General features: G+C 47.9%; 1 protein-coding gene across 2 annotated transcripts in view; it reads right to left on the bottom strand.

Moving 5' to 3' along the window:
- LOC115194272 (insulin receptor substrate 1-B) overlaps positions 1–19,841 on the bottom strand; it is a 56,549-nt gene that overhangs the window by 25,036 nt on the left and 11,672 nt on the right. Inside the window, exons 2-4 of one of the 2 annotated variants that reach the window (XM_029753879.1) lie at positions 10,282–10,586; positions 6,912–10,113; positions 6,302–6,721 (exon numbers count right to left, since the gene is read on the bottom strand). In XM_029753879.1, the coding sequence (XP_029609739.1) occupies positions 6,690–6,721; positions 6,912–10,113; positions 10,282–10,586 (3,539 nt within the window). In that variant the 3' untranslated portion in view covers positions 6,302–6,689. Of the gene's footprint in view, positions 1–6,301; positions 6,722–6,911; positions 10,114–10,281; positions 10,587–19,841 lie in introns of those variants that run through there. The other variant, XM_029753880.1, reaches the window with a different exon arrangement.

The raw sequence follows: 19,841 nt of genomic DNA, 5'->3' as shown, positions 1-19,841 counted from the left end.
TTAATGCCATTTTTTTGTACATTTTTAAGGGAAAATCAAGTCTGAAAGTTAAACGTGAAAATTACAAACTTCAGAAGCCTTTTTAAACCTCAAATACACCTTCACGTTTAACATGTGCTGCATTGGAAGGAAAATTCTCCTGCAACAGGGTGATCAAATTAAGATCCTACATCTGTACCAAGTAAAAAAGAAGCGTACAAATACACAAGGCAAATAAATGCATTGCAGACGCTACGCACTGACTGCAGTCAGCAAAAAGTACAAAAGGATAGTAAAAATACTGGTAGAGAGAGAGAGAGAGAGAGAGAGAGAGAGAGAGAGAGAGAGAGAGAGAGAGAGAGAGAGAGAGAGAGAGAGAGAGAGAGAGAGAGAGAGAGCAAAAGAGTGAGTGACGGATGGACAGAAAGAAAAAGGGTTTGCGTTTGTATGTGTGTATGTACTGTATGTGTGTGTGTTTGTAATATAACTCCAACAACAAGGATGAAGAGGGAGGGGTGAGGAGGGGTGAGACGGATTAAATACTTCTAAACCGCCTCGGATCAACTTTACTCCATCACTCACTGCAGCACTTACCACTGGGTGAGCAGCCACCACAGAACAGAGGCCAGACGTGTGTGTGTGTGTGTGTGTGTGTGTGTGTGTGTGTGTGTGTGTGTGTGGGAGAGGGAATGAGTGTGTGAGTGAGTGAGAGCAGTAGATTTGGGTGAATGGGTTCTTATTTTTCCTTCCCTCCCGAGTCCCAACGGTGTGTGTATATATACGTGCGTCCGTGTGTGTGTGTGTCGTGTGGTGTGTGTGTGTGTGTGTCGTGTGCCCCAGAGCAAGTGGTGCCCATGACTGGTTAAGCACCTCTCCAGAAGTTCCACAGTTGGCATGGGGCATTGAGGAGGTGCCAACATGCCGTGTCGCCCGTTGGCTTGCCAGCAGGCACTACAGCATTACAGAGCGATACAGGACAGTGCCATGCTACTAGCGTGTATACCACTATGACAGGCTATGCAAATGCAGGGACCGAGGTCATATAAGTATGTAGGTCATGATTTTTTGTTTCTCACTAATCCTGAGTTTTTATGCTGTCCCTTCAGAGACTTAAAAAGATTTATTGAATTGAAAAGATTGCAAAGTATCGGATCCTGCGTCAGTAGTTGGGGGCAACTCATAGAGGGTAGAGGGGTAGGGGCCAGGTGTAGGGGTTAGGGGCCCGGGGAAGGAGCTTGTTGTAGGGGCTAGGGGCCTGGGATAGGGGCTAGGTGTAGCAGCTAGGGGCCCGGGGTAGGAGCTTGTTGTAGGGGCTAGGGGCCCGGGATAGGGGCTAGGTGTAGGGGATAGGGACCCGGGATAGGTGTAGGGGCTAGGTGTCGGTTTAGGGGGTAGGGGCTAGGTGTCGGTTTAGGGGCTAGGGGCTAGGTGTCGGTTTAGAGGGTAGGGGCTAGGGGCCGGTTTAGGGGGTAGGGCCTAGGTGTCGGTTTAGGGGGTAGGGGCTAGGTGTTGGTTTAGGGGGTAGGAGCTAGGGGCCGGTTTAGGGGGTAGGGCCTAGGTGTCGGTTTAGGGGGTAGGGGCTAGGTGTCGGTTTAGGGGGTAGGGGCTAGGTGTTGGTTTAGGGGGTAGGGGCTAGGTGTTGGTTTAGGGGGTAGGGCCTAGGTGTCGGTTTAGGGGGTAGGGGATAGGTGTCGGTTTAAGGGGTAGGGGCTAGGTGTCGGTTTAGGGGGTAGGGGCTAGGTGTCAGTTTAGCATTGGTCGCCTTTTTCAAATGACCAAGGATAGAGGTACATTATGAACCGTTGTAATGTGGAGGTTAGGGGGGCAGCCCGAGGCATGGTGGTGAGACGGCTAATAGAGTGTCACATGGTCTTCCTGAAACATGTTGGCATGGCCTACAGGGGGATTGGATTTCCACCATCTGACTTTACAGGAAAACCACTTCACATCACTCATTGGTAAACACATGCACTCGCCCCATCCATCCCACTCTGTTTCAAATTGCCTTTCTCCTTTTTGAAGAAGCATATGTGCAGGACACCGTAGTTGAAACATACATAAGTATGAGGTAACCCTAAACACAGACGTGTGTGTTTCAGGAGGGGCCACGTATTCACAGTGCACTTCCCATCTAAATCATTTAAAGCTCCCATTAAAAAAACACATAAACGGTCACAGGCATGCAGTCGTGTGCACTGTACACTACACATGACGTACACACCCACGAATAAACTCTACATAAACAGACAGCCACTCACCACAGCCTCTCACACACACCACACGCACACGCACACACAGACACACACACACACACACACACACACACACACACACACACACACAGTCTCGTATAACTAACCTTGTTGGGAGACACAATTCAGTTAGATTCAAAATCCTATTTTCCCTAACCCTAACTCTAAACCTAACCCTAACTCTAAACCTAACCCTAAACCTAGCGCCTATAACCTAATTCTAACCCTAACACTAATTCTAACCTTAACGCCTTCAAAATAACATTTGACCTTGTGGGGACTAACAAAATGCCTCCCAGTTGGTCAGATCTTTGTTCGTTTACTCTTCTGGTCCCCACAAGTATAGTTAAACACCCCCCCCCCCCCCCCCCCCCACACACACACACACACACAAACACACACACACACAACCGCACATGCTGGTGCTTGCCAGAAAGAAATCCCCACAATTACCATGGATCAGAGTTAGTTTACATAAAATCTTAGGCCTACATAAATGCACAGACGAGACTAATAATTGCTTCCATACCGTGTCGTAATCCACGGATCAGTCTGTACTTTTGGGTTCTTCACACTTCATTCACACTGGCTATTATTCTATTCCTATCTGGCATTCGTTCTCTCTATCCTAGTCGCTTTCCTCTTTCCTCCATAAGAGGGGTACTTCCCATGCACTCCCAAAATCTATTTTTATCTGCCTTCTCTCATCGTTCCGGGACAGAGCGAGACACAATGGGAAAACAGAGGGAAGAGAAAGAAAGAGACAGAGAGAGGAGCGAAAGAGAGGGGGAGAAGAGAAGAGCAGAAAGAGAGAGAGAGGAGAGAAAGAGAGGGGAGAAGAGAAGAGCAGAAAGAGACAGAGAGAGGAGCGAAAGAGAGGGGGAGAAGAGAAGAAAGAGACAGAGAGGAGAGAAAGAGAGGGGGAGAAGAGAAGAGCAGAAAGAGAGAGAGAGGAGAGAAAGAGAGGGGGAGAAGAGAAGAGCAGAAAGAGACAGAGAGAGGAGAGAAAGAGAGGGGGAGAAGAGAAGAGCAGAAAGAGACAGAGAGAGGAGAGAAAGAGAGGGGGAGAAGAGAAGAGCAGAAAGAGACAGAGAGGAGAGAAAGAGAGGGGGAGAAGAGAAGAGCAGAAAGAGAGAGAGAGGAGAGAAAGAGAGGGGAGAAGAGAAGAGCAGAAAGAGACAGAGAGAGGAGAGAAAGAGAGGGGGAGAAGAGAAGAGCAGAAAGATGATACAAGACAGAAGAGTGAAGAAAGAACATTAGAAGAGGAGAGAGAGAGGAGAGAAAGAGATGAGAGAGAGAGAGGTGGGACGAGAGAGAGAGCGAGAACACGTTTTAGGGGAGAGGGGGAGCTCAGTTCAGTTCAGTCCAGCCTGGCCCAGCTGAAGGGAGCTGGCAACCTACCACGACAGAAACACCCGAACAAAAGGATCATTTATTGGAGAAGGAAAAAGGGGGAGGCGGAATGGACTGGAGGGATGAAGGGAGGAGGGTCACTGTACAGAGGCATTTGGGAGCAGTGTGAGTTAGTGAAACGCTGGCCCCCTCTCAACATTCACAGCCAACGTGTAACATTCTGCCCCATGCTGCCTGGCTTACAGTGTGAAGGCCATGCTAACATGTTCCCAATAAGGACCCACTGTGGAGGGCTAAAATCCTCCATAAAGGCCCACAGTGTGAAGGCTAGCTACTGCTAACGCTCCACAACTCAGTGCTTTAGTAGTTAGTACCGGCTTATAAATCCCCACTCAGGGTTTAACTGGGGTCTATCTATACAGATACAGTGGTCGGGCTTCTCTAATGAGCCAGCTCGGGCCAAGTTAGGGAAGACAGGCTTCTATAATGAACCAGCTCAGGCTAAGTCAGGGAAGACGGGCTTCTCTAATGAGCCAGCTCAGGCTAAGTCAGGGAAGACAGGCTTCTATAATGAACCAGCTCAGGCTAAGTCAGGGAAGACGGGCTTCTATAATGAACCAGCTCAGGCTAAGTCAGGGAAGACGGGCTTCTCTAATGAGCCAGCTCAGGCCAAGTCAGGGAAGACGGGCTTCTCTAATGAGCCAGCTCAGGCAAAGTCAGGGAAGACGGGCTTCTCTAATGAGCCAGCTCAGGCTAAGTCAGGGAAGACGGGCTTCTCTAATGAGCCAGCTCAGGCTAAGTCAGGGTAGACGGGCTTCTCTAATGAGTCAGCTCAGGCTAAGTCAGGTTAAACGGGCTTCTATAATGAGCCAGCTCAGGCTAAGTCAGGTTAAACGGGCTTCTATAATGAGCCAGCTCAGGCTAAGTCAGGTTAAACAGGCTTCTATAATGAGCCAGCTAAGGCTAAGTCAGGGTAGACGGGCTTCTCTAATGAGTCAGCTCAGGCTAAGTCAGGTTAAACGGGCTTCTATAATGAGCCAGCTCAGGCTAAGTCAGGTTAAACGGGCTTCTATAATGAGCCAGCTAAGGCTAAGTCAGGTTAAACAGGCTTCTATAATGAGCCAGCTCAGGCTAAGTCAGGGAAGACGGGCTTCTCTAATGAACCAGCTCAGGATAGTTTAGTTTAGTTTATTAATTAGACCATTTAAAAAAACAAGCAAACATAAAACTTGAAAAAGCCATACTGTACATCAATGGAGGATAACACACAATAAAGTCTGGGACTTATTTCCATTGTGGTCCTCTTGAGACAAGATGGCTAGGCAAGATCGAACACAGTTAAACACAGTATGGCATTAAGATAATAAAATATAAAAACAAAGAAGAAGAACATCTATCTTATCATTGCAGTTACATCAAAGGGGTTATTCATATGGGAATAGAAGACATCAAACATATTTTTACTTTATTTTTAAAGCTGCCCAGAGAGGACATAATTTTTATTGGCAGAGGCAAGTCATTCCATTCTGAGGCTCCAGTATACAAGAAAGTACCTTTCCCAGCATTACTCCTGAACCTGTATAAGCACACATCAGCAACACCTGATCTAGTGCTGTGATTGTGTGTATCCCTAACATGAGGAAAATAATCACTTAGATACCTGGGCACAGAACCATAAATACTCCTGTAAACCAAACCTAGTCTAATCTGGGACACCCTAGCCTCAACAGGCAGCCAGTTTAGTTCCAGAAAGCAGCTCCTGCCTATGTGAGTACGTGGACTCACCTTCAATACTACCATGATTATCTTATTCTGGCCTATCTGGAGCTTCCCCTTCATAAGTTTAGATAAGCCCCCAAACCAGGAAGTACTAGCATAGTCAAAATGGTTTTGAATGAGGGCAGTGGCTAGCACTTTCATGGAGTCCTTATCAAGCAGCTTGAACTTTCTAGACAAAAACTTAGTCCTGGCATTAACCTTCCCTAGCACTTTATTGGCCATGCTCACACCTTCCAAGCTTCCAGGTAGCTAACAGAGGTTTTAGTAGTCAGCACCCCACCCCCTAACTCCACTCTGATTTCAGAGGACCTACTCAATTTAGGTCTGAATCCAAAAATAATTCCCTCAGTTTTACCTAAGTGCAGAGATAGCTTATTATCTCCAAGCCATTTGCTAATGTTAGTAAGCTCTGTGCTAAGTATGCTCTCCAACATAGTTTTACTTTTGTGAGACACCAGAAGTGTAGAGTCATCTGCATAAAGGAAAAGACGGCATGAACAAGCATCTTTCATATCGTTAATATATAGTAAAAACAGTAGAGGCCCAAGCACGCTCCCCTGCGGAACGCCACAACTCATTGGTTTTGCCTGAGACAGTGAACCATTAATCTCTACTACTTGCTCCCTACCTGATAAATAGGACTTTACCCAGCCTAGAGGGATACTGCTTAACCCCAGTGCCTCCATTTTGGAGATTAGGAGACAGTGGTTAACTGTATCAAATGCCTTTTGTAGGTCAAGCAGTACCACTTCACAGAGATTTCCCTCATCAATTTTAGGGAAGAAGGGCTTCTCTAATGAGCCAGCTCAGGCTAAGTCAGGAAAGACGGCCTTCTCTCAGAGAACGTTTGTCTCCTTCTCAGAGAAGATGTTTGTCATACATGTAGCAAAACGCAAGGCTAGTGTAGAATTTGCTATTAACTTTTTTCTAAATGGATATTTTTCGTTGATAAAATTGCATAGAATGTGCAGTCTTGAGACATGAAAAAAATCAATAAGCACATTTTCATGGAATAAGAATTGTTTTAATAGGTTGTTTCAGCCTTGAAAATGAAAATTGAATTTGAAAAAGGTTTCATATTGCTCTGCCCTTTAGACAAAATAGATTTGCAGATAAAACCATTGCATGTACTTAGCTACAGATAGCAGCCTAACCATATCTTTGATTTAGGCTTAAATAGACAGTAACAAATAATCGATTGGTTTCTGTGTTTGTGTGTGTGTGTGTGTGTGTGTGTGTGTGTGTGTGTGTGTGTGTGTGTGTGTGTGTGTAATCCGGCGCCAGGTGGGCCTGAATATGAACATAGATGGACAGAACTGCTCAGTTTCATGTGATTATGTAAAAGGCCACTGTTTCATCTGAATAATCTCGACAGTAGCAGCAGGACACAGCGATGGAGGTGGGAGAGAGAGAGAGGTGGTATAAGAAGAGGCTCAGGGGAATAACCAAAGCTGCACACAAAGCTTGAGAGAGAGAGAGAGAGAGGACATTTAGACTACTACCTAAATATGGCAAAAGGAGCAGACGTGAAAAACCAGTTAATCTTACCTGTACCATCCTTGTTTCCGTTCTGATGCGTTCGCAACTCCTCTGACTTGTAGAAGTCGATGCTGGCATAGGTGTTGAGGTTGGAGCCTACACTGCCCCCCACTCCAGCCCCGGACACCACCGTCCCGGCCCCCCCAGTCAGCATAGACGAGTAGAGGCGAAGAGGGTTGGCCTGGACGGTTGAAGAACCGTCTAGCGCTGAATGAGGGCTCTCTTTGTTAGCCAAGTCCAAGTCTATGTAGTTGAGGCCTTGCTCCATGGATGAAGCCTGGGCAGAGGGCAGGCCAGGCCCGGGATGGAGGAACTGCGAGGGGAGATGCTCGGCTGATGCTCCGTTTCCCCACAGCACGCCCTCCAAACCCAGACGGCGAGCCACAGCCTGGGCGTGCTCCGGGAAGAGGGAGGTGACAGAGGAAGAGTTGGAGGAGGACGGGGGAGGGAGAGAGGGGGAGGGGAGGAAGGTTTCGGAGCAGTGGCGTCTGCGGCCCTGGGCGTCGGCCCGGATCACTTTAGCGCCGTGGTCCGGGTTGGGCCCGGTTTTGGCCAGGGGGAAGTCCAGGCCCAAGGTGAGGACAGGGACTGGTGGCTCGGGGCTGGCTGGGGAGGGGGCTTTGGAGGAGGTGTTATTGGACATGGAGCTGGCAACGGTGTTGTTGTTCAAGCTGAAGGCCATCTCTGTATAGTCCCCGCAGGAGGTAGGGGACTCTGATTGAGTCACCACAACGCGGGTAGTCTGTCTGTTTATCCTGGGTCCTGCTTCAGCCCCATCGGGTTCCCCTTGCTGCTGAGGGGACACCCTGAGCTCACCGCGGGCCTTGGGTGCCAGGGCTATGAGAGGGGGCGTAGGAGGGGTGGGGAAGGAAGGGAAGCCCAGCGGTGTCAGGGAGAAGGGCGAGGGGGACGGAGAGGGCCCCAGGTCCATGTTGACATACTCAGAGGCTGATGGAGGGGTGAGGGGTGTCAGGGGGGCCGAGGGGCTGCGGGAGAGGGGCAGGAACCCCCCCAGGCAGGACGCAGGTTGGTGTGAGGGACGCTGGCTGGAACCGCGAGGGAGGGACATCCCATGTCTGAGTCCCCTCCCTTCCCCACCTCCTGGCCCTCCTCTGGTGCTTTTCTCCCCCTTGAACTGGATGCTCACGTACTCCCCTGGGCTCTTGGGCTCCGGGTGGAGGGGGTTCTCACGGACCCTGGGGAGGGTGTTGGCTTTGGAAACGTCCACAAACAGGCTGACCGGCCGGGTCCTGGCTCCCCCTTGCTGGCCCTGCTTGGGGGCCGCCCGTCTCTGCTGGAGAAGCCCTATGTCTTTAGAGTGAGCTCCCCCACCTGAGGGGCCTGCTCCCTGGGAAGACCTGTCCTCATTCTCCCCTAGGCTCTCGCTGCTGGCCGAGCTGGAGGAGTATGAGGACGAGGAGAGGGACAGGTGACGACCTTGGACCGCACCCAAATTCGGGTCCTGACGAACACCCACTGCCCTGCCAACCCCTCTACCACCACCGCTTCCATTGGGCCTCCTGCCTCGGCCGTCCTCAAAGTGTCCACCAGGTGGCGTGTGTTTGTAGGAGCGGGGCAGTGAGTAGTAGGAGTAGACCATCTTGGGAGCCTGCTGAAAGGGATGGGGGTCTGTCTGAGCGGCCTGCTGAAGGGGATGGGGGTCTGTCTGAGGGGGGTGCTCGGGGGGAGGGGGGCTGCTGTTGGCCGAGCGGGCGCTGATGGGGGACATGTTCATGTAGTCGCTGCCCGCCCGGCTGTCCGCGCTGCTGCTGCCCACCCAGGCCCCGCCTGCCAGGCCACCACGCTGGTCCGGAGAGCAGCTGCTGTTGGGTGACATCATCATGTAGCCGTCTCCGGGAGGGGGCCGGATCTGTTGTGGCGGTGATACGCTGTTGTTGGGTGTCATGGCCATGTAGTCGTCCGCCAGCTTGGACTCGTCAGCAACAGAGGCGGAAAGCGAGTTGGTGAGGTTGACAGGGGGTTGGGTCACTCCTCCCGGTAGCATGGACATGTAGCCGTTATCCCGCACTATACCTCCACCTCCACCCAACTCTCCAGCCACATCCAGGTACCCCCCTCCTCCCCCCTCGCCACCGGGGCTTATTTCAGAGTCTCTCCGTGAAGAGGAGGAGGTGGTGAAGGACTCCCTGCTGGTGCTGCGTGACATGATGGCGTAGTCGGCCGCGTCCTCGTCCTGCTCCTCCTCCCCCCTGCGGGGCCGTGGGGCCAGGCGCTCCAGAGCCATGGGCGGCAGGGACGCCCGCTTGCTCAGCAGCTGCCTCTCAGCCTCACATTCCCGGCTGGAGGAGCGACGCAGGACCCTCCTTGTCTGGGCCTGGTGGGAAGGGGCTGAGCTGGATGCACCAGCAGGCAGAGAGCCAGATGACGTGGCTCCACCGCCACCTCCACCACGCTGGCCCATTAGGATGTAGTTAGCAGCCTCATCGTCCAGGGGTTGACCGTGGCCGCCCGACCCGGCTGACCCTCCAGGCATGTTGGGGAAGGGGGCCAGGAGGGAGTGGGAGGATTGCTCCCCAGGGCTGGAGCCGTACTCATCCGAGGAGCCATAGTCGCTGGGGGAGCCCGACACGGAAGCGTTGTGGGAGGGGACGCGGCTGTATGCACCGGCCCCTGCTCCTCCACCCCCTCCTCCGGTTGCACCCACCACTACCCCAAACTCTGAGCCGTGGCCGGAGCTGGAGGAGAGGCTGGGGGCCGGGGAGGGGGCTGGGGTGGAGACAGAGCGCATCAGGCCCATCGGGTTGTTCTTGGCCAGGGTGGGGGCCGAGCGGGCCGATTTGGACCTGAGGATGGGCGTGGTGGAGCAGGATCCGTTGGTAGTAAGACTGGAACTCTGCCCTACCCCTCCGCACGCTCCACCCACTCCTTCTTCACCTTTACCCCCGTCACTGACTGTGCGCGACCTGGGGAAGCTGTGGCGGGGAGTGGGCGATGCGTTGGCACTGTTGCCCCCAGTTCCAGCCCCTCCAGGCGGCTCAGTGCGGGGCCTGCGGGTGAAGCCCACCTGGCTGGGGGGCGGGTTGGGGTGGTGGCGTCGCGAGGGGACGCTGATGGGGTTGGAGGCTGTAGCGCCCCCTCCTGGTCCGGAGTTGGACTGCGACTTGCTGCGCTGCCGGAACTCCTCGCTCAAGGCCTTCATGGCTTCCAGCAGGGTCTCATGCATGTTCTGGGCCACCACAGAGTCATCCACCTGCATGAGACAGAACACAGTTATACTCTATGGGTTCTCTGTTCCTTTCAGTTTAGCCAACATCAAATGGTCATGCATTAAGATGAATACGCAGCTTGCCAATCAAAACACAGTGACCATTCAGAGCTGTAACCCCAGAGACTAGGCCTGTGTTACATCTCATCTCACCTGCATCCAGAACTCCCCGGGGCCCGTGACCGCGGAACGACCAACCTCCACGAAGAAGAAGTTCTCGGAGTGACCGCAGCGCCTCACATTCATCAGTTGCAGGACCACGGCGGCGGCGTCTGAATTAAGCTTGACGAAGTTGACTGTCTTCTCGGTCAGGCACAGCCGGTAGACGCCCACCAGGTTCTTGGCCTGGCCCAGCCCCTTTGGCCACACCTTGACCTGCCACACCTCCTTGAAGGCGGGGCCTGGGGTGGGTACACCATAGTCCCCTCCCGGACCGGTGTCGGTACTAGCAGCCTTACCTGGAGAGGAGGACAGAAGGGAAGGATTTAGAGTGGGGAGAAAGAGAGAGAAGTGCTTTATATAGGGAGAAAGAGAGAGAAGTGCTTTATATAGGGAGAAAGAGAGAAATAGATCAAGAAAGAGAGAGATTGAGAGACAGGTGGGTGGATAGAGGGATTAAAACAGGTGGGTGGATAGAGGTTTGGAATAGAGGGATAAAAACAGGTGGGCGGATAGAGGGATGGAATATAGAGATTAAAACAGGTGGGCGGATAGAGGGATGGAATATAGAGATTAAAACAGGTGGGCGGATAGAGGGATGGAATATAGAGATTAAAACAGGTGGGCGGATAGAGGGATGGAATATAGAGATTAAAACAGGTGGGCGGATAGAGGGATGGAATATAGAGATTAAAACAGGTGGGCGGATAGAGGGATGGAATATAGAGATTAAAACAGGTGGGCGGATAGAGGGATGGAATATAGAGATTAAAACAGGTGGGCGGATAGAGGGATGGAATCTAGAGATTAAAACAGGTGGGTGGATAGAGGTTTGGAATAGAGGGATAAAAACAGGTGGGCGGATAGAGGGATGGAATATAGAGATTAAAACAGGTGGGCGGATAGAGGGATGGAATCTAGAGATTAAAACAGGTGGGCGGATAGAGGGATGGAATATAGAGATTAAAACAGGTGGGCGGATAGAGGGATGGAATCTAGAGATTAAAACCGGTGGGCTGATAGAGGGATGGAATATAGAGATTAAAACAGGTGGGCGGATAGAGGGATGGAATCTAGAGATTAAAACAGGTGGGCGGATAGAGGGATGGAATATAGAGATTAAAACAGGTGGGCGGATAGAGGGATGGAATATAGAGATTAAAACAGACCAACATGACCGTCGTGCCTCAATTACGAGGGAATGTGAGATGAAAGCACCACTATTTACATAGCACACACAAACAAGCCTCCACTGATATGGAAGCTGTGCTGATATCTAGTGTTTTAGCAAATTCTGAACAATCCACAGCGGCTTGTGAGTCCTGCTCTTCCTGCAGCGGCATGTTTCAACTCGGTGGCCACACACACACACACACGCATGAAAAATGTAAACTGTTGAGGATTCAGGCACTTCAAAAGGACAAGGACTATGAAAACAAAAAGACTAGACTGTCTTTTTACTGACTTGCAACGCCTACGGGAGACTTCCTGTAGATTAGAGCTGGGCGATATCGACAAAAATCCATATCGCGATAAATTGTCTCAATTGATGTGATAACAATAAATAGAACAATAGGTTTATAACGATGTGCACCACTGTTTTTTTCTTATTATCCTTTATACTACTACTACTAGAGTGATGGCTGAAGCCATCAACTGTCCCATTAACTATCACCCATATAAGCAAACTTCTTTAATTACAAACTTAATTTCTGTAGAATAAGCTACTTACTGTAAAGAACGATATCAGCAAAATGCCTGCGATAAGTGATCGGTATGGTCGGTGTCCATCATTTCCCATCCATCCCGCCCGTCTCTGTAGCCAATAGGACGACTGCTTTTCCATACACCTGGTTGGTGTTTGCAGGTTTGAGACGTTCTGAATACATTACAACCCCATAGAAAAATAGTTCATTTACTGTATAAAGTTCGGGTTACAGTAGACCCTCATTTACAGGTCCCTCACCGTAGAGAGAAGACCACACTTTTCTTGAGACTGAGCTCACTTGGTTGGGTGTCACTAAGGATGGGTGTCAATGAATCCTTCGCAAGCAAACGACCCACACTCACTTCGAGACCAGGCCTAAATGCTTAGATGTTTAGACTGTTAGCTCTTAGAGGCACCTCTGTCAACTTCAGCCAAACACAAGAAAGCCCTTACTCCTCCATAGCCATGAAGTGGTGTCAATAAAGGTGCGGGGAAACATGTGTTCCTCCTGTCTCTCCCGTGCCTTCCGCTTAACCCAATAATCACAACCATGTGTGTGGACAAAAACCTCCGGGCACGAACGCAAAAACAAAAACGACGACAGACTCGACCTCCTTTATGACTAACACTTCCACTCCCCGCTTCCAAAACATTCAGTTGTGGTGGTGGAATGGGAAACCTGTGTGTGTGTGTGTGTGTTCTGGCTTTCTTACCGCTAGATGAATGATGAACCAGGACTTCAAGGCACACCAGAATAGCTGTTATGCCAGACAGAGGAGGCTGGTGAGAGAAGCTGTAGGTGGACGGGCTCATTGTGATGGCTGGAATGGAGTCAACGATACCAAACACATGGAAACAACGTGTTTAGCTCCGTTCCATGGATTCCATTCCAGCTATTACAATGAGCCCGTCTTCCCACAGCTCCTCCCACCAGCCTCCTCTGATGCCATAGGTTTAGACAGTAGACCATTGGCTGTGTACGATGCATGTCCTCTGCATTAGATGAGTCACTCTAGGCCAAGCTTGACTATTTCATGGACTGCTGTCTGTCTGTCTGTCTGTGTGTGTGTGTGTGTTGTTGCCAGCTGCATAAAGATTTACTACCAGAAATATTTGTTTTGGAGATTTTGAGGCAGAGGGACTGAGACAGATGAGGTAATGCAGAAGGAAAACAAAAAGGTCCTTGAGAAAAATGAACGCAGAAGTTAAAGAATGAATGAAATACGAGGAATGAAAAGACGTAGACTTTCCGGGATCTACTGACTGACGACAAAAACTTGACTTGAAGGGTAATAATGGAAGTCAATATAGATTCACCGTCCTTCCTTCACACCATTTCTCTCCCTGTCACCATCTTACTATCCCACTCCGCTGTCCTTCCTTCCCACGCACGGCCTCAGATCCCCATGCCAAATACCGCTCGATCGTGTGTTTCTTTTATCCTGAAGAAGTCCTCAGCTATCCGCCAAGCAGCCCTGTTTTGCTTGTTATGAATACATCCTTAGAAATCAGCCGAGCGTCAAGTTTCCCACTTCAACCCCCAACAGCCCTACAAGAGGCTTCTTTGATCTCGGGTCTCGCAAGGCCACCGTTTTCCCTCCTCCACCTGCTAGTGATACGCACGCACGGAATGCACGTGCACACACAGCCACACGCACCGTCTGCGGCAGTCAGAGCAGCTCAAGACCTCGCTAGCTCAGTTAAACGCATCAGCTTGACACGTGTGCTCCCTCTCCGGCGTCTAGGTCACCAGGCTGCTCGTTAGGGCGCACACCTGTCACCAGCCTTACGCGCGTAATGACACTCACCTGGACTCCCATCACCTCCTTGATTACCTGCCCTTTATATGGCACTCCCTTTGGTTTCTTCCCCGGTCGTCATTGTTCCTGTTTTTCATGTCGGTGCGCTGTTTGTGTTTCTTGTTTTGCTCATTTATTTATTTAAATGTATTCGCTCCCTGAACTTGCTTCCTGACCCTCTGCGTACATGGTTACACAGCTGCACATCTCGTCGCCTTAAAGTGGCCATGATATCCATCTAAGCTACCCGACCCGCCATCGTGACAACCTCTTTCAAACGTTACAGAAGTAGGAGGTGTACAGAAGTGTGTGAATTCTAGATGTGACTGGCAGTCCCCTACGGGACCTCTCCCTGGCAGAGTGTTACTAACAGAGCCAGCGGGGGAGAAAGAGCAAGGGTTTTTTTAGCTCACGCAATGAAAACCCAGAGGGGTGACCGTGCAGTCAGGTCCAGCACAAGGACAGAGGGACAGACGGACGGACGGACAGACGGGGGGGTACATAACACTGCAAACGAGCTTAGCTCTCACACACACACACACACAGCGGTCATTTCCGAAGCCCTTAGCAGCGGTCTTGATGATTCATAAGACTACAGGACAGCGAAGATGGAGTCAAAGTGACACTGTGCTCCTGGGCTACATGGACCACCTCTCTGGGTGAACAGTAGCCGGTTCCTGTTTGCATGACAACTGTAAGGCAACCTTATCGCAACGTTCAGCTTCAGATGGCTTTTCCACGTGGCTAGTCTGTGGCTACAGCCAACTACAGGATAAGTAGAACACTTTCTACTCTATTCATCTAGCCCATCGTTACTGTACTTCAACCATGCGACAACCTTACTGAAACAATCAGTTCAACATGTGATTAATGGATGTAACCAAGGGCAGTTTGAACACACTCTGACACACTACTCTTCATACAAGATAGGTCATGTATTATAACCTCACTGCAACCTTATCACAACGTTCAGCTTCACGTATGGCTACCACCAACTGCAGTGTGAAGTCCAGAACACACACACACACCGCACTATTCATACATACTTTATTAACTGCACCCTTCTCTCTCCCCTCAAGACGAGTATAAGCATGTACTGTAGACTAATATGTCTTGCTGGGCATCTCGCCACAGGCCATTATATGACTTAAGGTGTGATTATGACTTGTTGGCTCCAAGGCACTACGGTATTCCCCCTGCTTCCACCTGATCCAGGTCAGCCTTTATTGGGGGTCATAACAGCTGTTTGTCCTTTGCACATGAACCTGTGGGGCTGCTAGCCGTGTGTGTGTGTGTGTGTGTGTGTGTGTGTGTGTGTGTGTGTGTGTGTGTGTGTGTGTGTGTGTGTGTGTGTGTACAGTTGAAGTCGGAAGTTTACATACACCTTAGCCAAATACATTTGAACTCAGTTTTTCACAATTCCTGACATTTAATCCAAGTAAACATTCCGTCTTAGGTCAGTTAGGATCACCACTTTATTTTAAGAATGTGAAATGTCAGAATAATAGCAGAGAGAATGATTTATTCAGCTTTTATTTCTTTCATCACATTCCCAGTGGGTCAGAAGTTTACATACACTCAATTAGTATTTGGTAGCATTTCCTTTAAATTGTTTAACTTGGGTCAAACGTTTCGGGTAGCCTTCCACAAGCTTCCCACAATAAGTTGGGTGAATTTTGGCCTATTCCTCCTGACAGAGCTGGTGTAACTGAGTCAGATTTGTTGGCCTCCTTGCTCACACACACTTTTTCAGTTCTGCCCACAAATTGTCTATAGGATTGAGGTCAGGGCTTTGTGATGGCCACTCCAATACCTTGACTTTGTTGTCCTTAAGCCATTTTGCCACAACTTTGGAAATATGCTTGGGGTCATTGTCTAATTGGAAGACTCATTTGCGACCAAGCTTTAACTTCCTGACTGATGTTGCTTCAATATATATACATAATATTCCTCCCTCATGCTGCCATCTATTTTGTGAAGTGCACCAGTCCCTCCTGCAGCAAAGCCCCCCCAAAACATGATGCTGCCACCCCCGTGCTTCACGGTTGGGATGGTGTTCTTCGGCTTGCAAGCCTCCCCCTTTTTCCTCCAACCATAACGATGGTCATTATGGCTAAACAGTTCTATTATTGTTTCATCAGACCAGAGGACATTTCTCCAAAAAGGACGATCTTTGTCCCCATGTGCAGTTGCAAACCGCTGTCTGTATTGTTTATGGCGGTTTTGGAGCAGTGGCTTCATCTTTGCTGAGCGGCCTTTCAGGTTATGTCGATATAGGACTCGTTTTACTGTGGATATAGATACTTTTGTACCTGTTTCCTCCAGCATCTTCACAAGGTCCTTTGCAGTTGTTCTGGGATTGATTTGCACTTTTCACACCAAAGTACGTTCATCTCTAGGAGACAGAACGCGTCTCCTTCCTGAGCGGTATGACGGCTGCGTGGTCCCATGGTGTTTATACTTGCGTACTATTGTTTGTACAGATGAACATGGTACCTTCAGGCATTTGGAAATTGCTCCCAAGGATGAACCAGACTTGTGGAGGTCTACAATTTTTTCTGAAGTGTCAAGCAAAGAGGCACTGAGTTTGAAGGTAGGCCTTGAAATACATCCACAGGCACACCTCCAATTGACTCAAATTATGTCAATTAGCCTATCAGAAGCTTCTAAAGCCATGACATCATTTTCTGGAATGTTCCAAGCTGTTTAAAGGCACAGTCAACTTAGTGTATGTAAACTTCTGACCCACTGGAATTGTGATACAGTGAATTATAAGTGAAATAATCTGTCTGTAAACAATTGTTGGAAGAACTACTTGTGTCATGCACACAGTAGGTGTCCTAACCGACTTGCCAAAACTATAGTTTGTTAACAAGAAATGTATGGATTGGTTGAAAAACGAGTTTCAATGACTCCAACCTAAGTGTATGTAAACTTCCAACTTCAACTGTATATGTGTGTGTGTGCATGTTAGCTGGCTGCTGGGATATTGATAAGCACTTTCCATTAGCGACGAACTGAGTGTGACATAGTGATAGCTGTTATCACACACTGGCAAGGCGACCCTGTTCAATGTAGGTCAAGGGCAATTCCACATGTAACGGAATTAAAATGCATGCCAAACAAAAAACATTGATTTCAAAGTTTAACAAACAATACAACTCTATGCACAAGGACTACTGTTAACAATTTCACAGAACATTTTACAAAAACACATTTACTGGAAGAACAGTACAGATGCAAAGTTTGGTAACAGAACTTCCGTAAAATCTCGCTCAGTTTTTTATGTGACCACGTTTTCCAAAAACTCTTAAATATCGGCTCAGAATTAAGATTCAAAGATCTCTGCAGAAAGAATGGGGTTTCAGCTATGACATGATACCGCACATTGGAAAAAACTTACGGAACTACAGTAAGTGAAGTGGATTTACAACCGGTAACAGAACTGTGGTAACGGAATTTCATCATGGGTGCCTGATCTACACAGAAGTAAAGGACTCATAGATATGAATGGTGATGCATCCTAAATAGGTTTCACAAAGGTAGAAATATACAATATCCTTTGCATATTTGGGTATTATTCTACACACTGGCTATTATTTTAATGATCTCCGCCAGCAAACAAGACCAAATTTGGTTGGATCGGACCAAATCTGAACCAATCATAGATGTCTATGTTTCACAAGTTTGGACATCAAAGTAAAGCACATTAGAGTACAGTAGAGTATAGTTCAGTACCGTATAGTTCAGTACAGTAAAGTTCAGCACAGTATATTCAAGTAGAGTATAGTTCAGTACAGCATAGTTCAGTACAGTATAGTCAAGTAGAGTATAGTTCAGTACAGTATAGTTCAGTACAGTATAGTCAAGTAGAGTATAGTCAAGTAGAGTATAGTTCAGTACAGTATAGTCAAGTAGAGTATAGTTCAGTACAGTATAGTCAAGTAGAGTATAGTTCAGTACAGTATAGTTCAGTACAGCATAGTTCAGTACAGTATAGTCAAGTAGAGTATAGTTCAGCGCAGTACAGTCAAGTAGAGTATAGTTCAGTGCAGTACAGTACAGATCAGTACAGTATAGTTCAGTACAGTATAGTCAAGTAGAGTATAGTTCAGTGCAGTACAGTTCAGTGCAGTACAGTATAGTTCAGTACAGTACAGTCAAGTAGAGTATAGTTCAGTGCAGTTCTGTGCAGTACAGTTCAGTGCAGTTCAGTACAGTACACCATAGTTCAGTACAGTACAGTCAAGTAGAGTATAGTTCAATACAGTATAGTTCAGTACAGTACATTATAGTGGACTCAACTCGTGTGGTCTACTGTGTACTGTAGTGAACTCTATTCCACTTTGTTCTACTCTATTGTGCAGTCCAAGACTGTACTGTACTGTACTTTACTTTTCTTTACTGTACTGAGCTATAATCTACTCTACTTTTCTCTACTGTGCTCTACTTTACTGTAACGTACTGTATTGTGCTGTCCAAACTTGTGAAACATAGACGTCCATGATTGGTTCAGATTTGGTCCAGTCATGGATGTCTATGTTTGGTCCAAATGAAGACCGATCCAAAGGTCTGTAGATGTTGAAATCAAGGCTCGTCGGGACTGGACCAAAAAATGACATCTGTGGACATTGAAATCAAGGCCAGGGCGGAATGACCACAGAAGAGAAAGAAAACTGTAATGAGCTGAACATAACAGTATGCCAGTGGAAGGTAGGACTGTAGCAGGTGACCCAACTGTGGTTTGTGACTGCTACAATTTCTCCTTGTAGCCAATTAAATTGCAGAAATTCCGTTACCAAATCATTCATAGAATTTCGGAATAATCGGTAACAGAATTTCACTTTTATCACTTAATTAACATAAAAACACTGTAACTAATTGATAGGTCTACCTTAACTCATTACTTCTGTGAACTTTCATTATCCTCCCTCCTCAAGAGGGAGCGAAATTTGAAAATATCTTAAATATATGTGGGTTTTTGGTTACTGAATTTCGAGGCACAAGGCAATGTTTCATAAAGGTATACTTCGGGATTTTGGCAATAGATCCAGTATGAAGGAAGTTAAGAGGTAGTTTCGCGAGCCAATGCTAACTAGTGTTAGGCCAATGTCTGGAAGGCTATGGTATCTACTAGCATGCTAGCAGTTACCATAGACTTCCAGTCTTTGTGCTAACACTAGTTAGCAAATGCGCTAATGCTAGTTAGCGACTTCCATCAAACTGCACGCAGAGACATACGATTTTTATCCACAAGTTCATCTGACTCAAGGGAGTAGATAAAGGGCTTAATTTACAAAATCCTGAAGTGTCCCTTTAAACTTACAGAAGGAAAAAAATATATCCTAAACTAAATACAAGTGTTGATATTAGTTGCCAGAAGTCTTTTAGTTTTACATTATTGTGTTTCGATGTAATTCTAATACCTTTTAAGACTTTTTCAGCTGGATGTTTTCTAAGACTCGTTCACCACCTGTTTGACAAGAAATCAAAGCCTTTGCTTATTCCAGTTTCTAAAAAGATAGACGCTTAGATTTCATTTGACCCCAACTTGATATACTCCTATAAACTTCACATGTTGATGCTCATGGATCCTTTTCCATGGAAATGCCCTCAACTCTGACATGTAGGTTCAGTATGGACATGGTTCCTTGGAGTAGCCCTCAGTTGTCAGGTAGCCTGCATGTGTGAAGAATGGTAGGATTCAGTAGTGTTGCATAATGTATAGTCTATTTTATTAGTGAGGCGCTGTAGTGAAGTTGAGGGTATAGTTTCTCAACTTCCATTTGACCAAAAAGTCTCTTTAGGTTACATTTAGAACCTATTTTTTTGGTGTGAAGTAGCCTACTGTACATATGATCATTTTATGAAGTAAGGCAGTGCCCCCCCCCCCCCCCTTCGCTTTTTGTGGATTTCATTCCAATCTCATCAGATTCATGGAAGGGATCGATATCTGTGAGTGCTAGGCGTAAAAACGTTATCTCTCTTAGTTTCGCTAATGCACTCAGTAAATCACTGAAAGCTAGAGCTGAGATGGAAAGATCATT

This window comes from Salmo trutta, chromosome 5, assembly GCF_901001165.1.
Source record: "Salmo trutta chromosome 5, fSalTru1.1, whole genome shotgun sequence".
Lineage (NCBI taxonomy): Eukaryota > Metazoa > Chordata > Actinopteri > Salmoniformes > Salmonidae > Salmo > Salmo trutta.
This window is presented reverse-complemented; position numbering and strand designations above follow the sequence as displayed.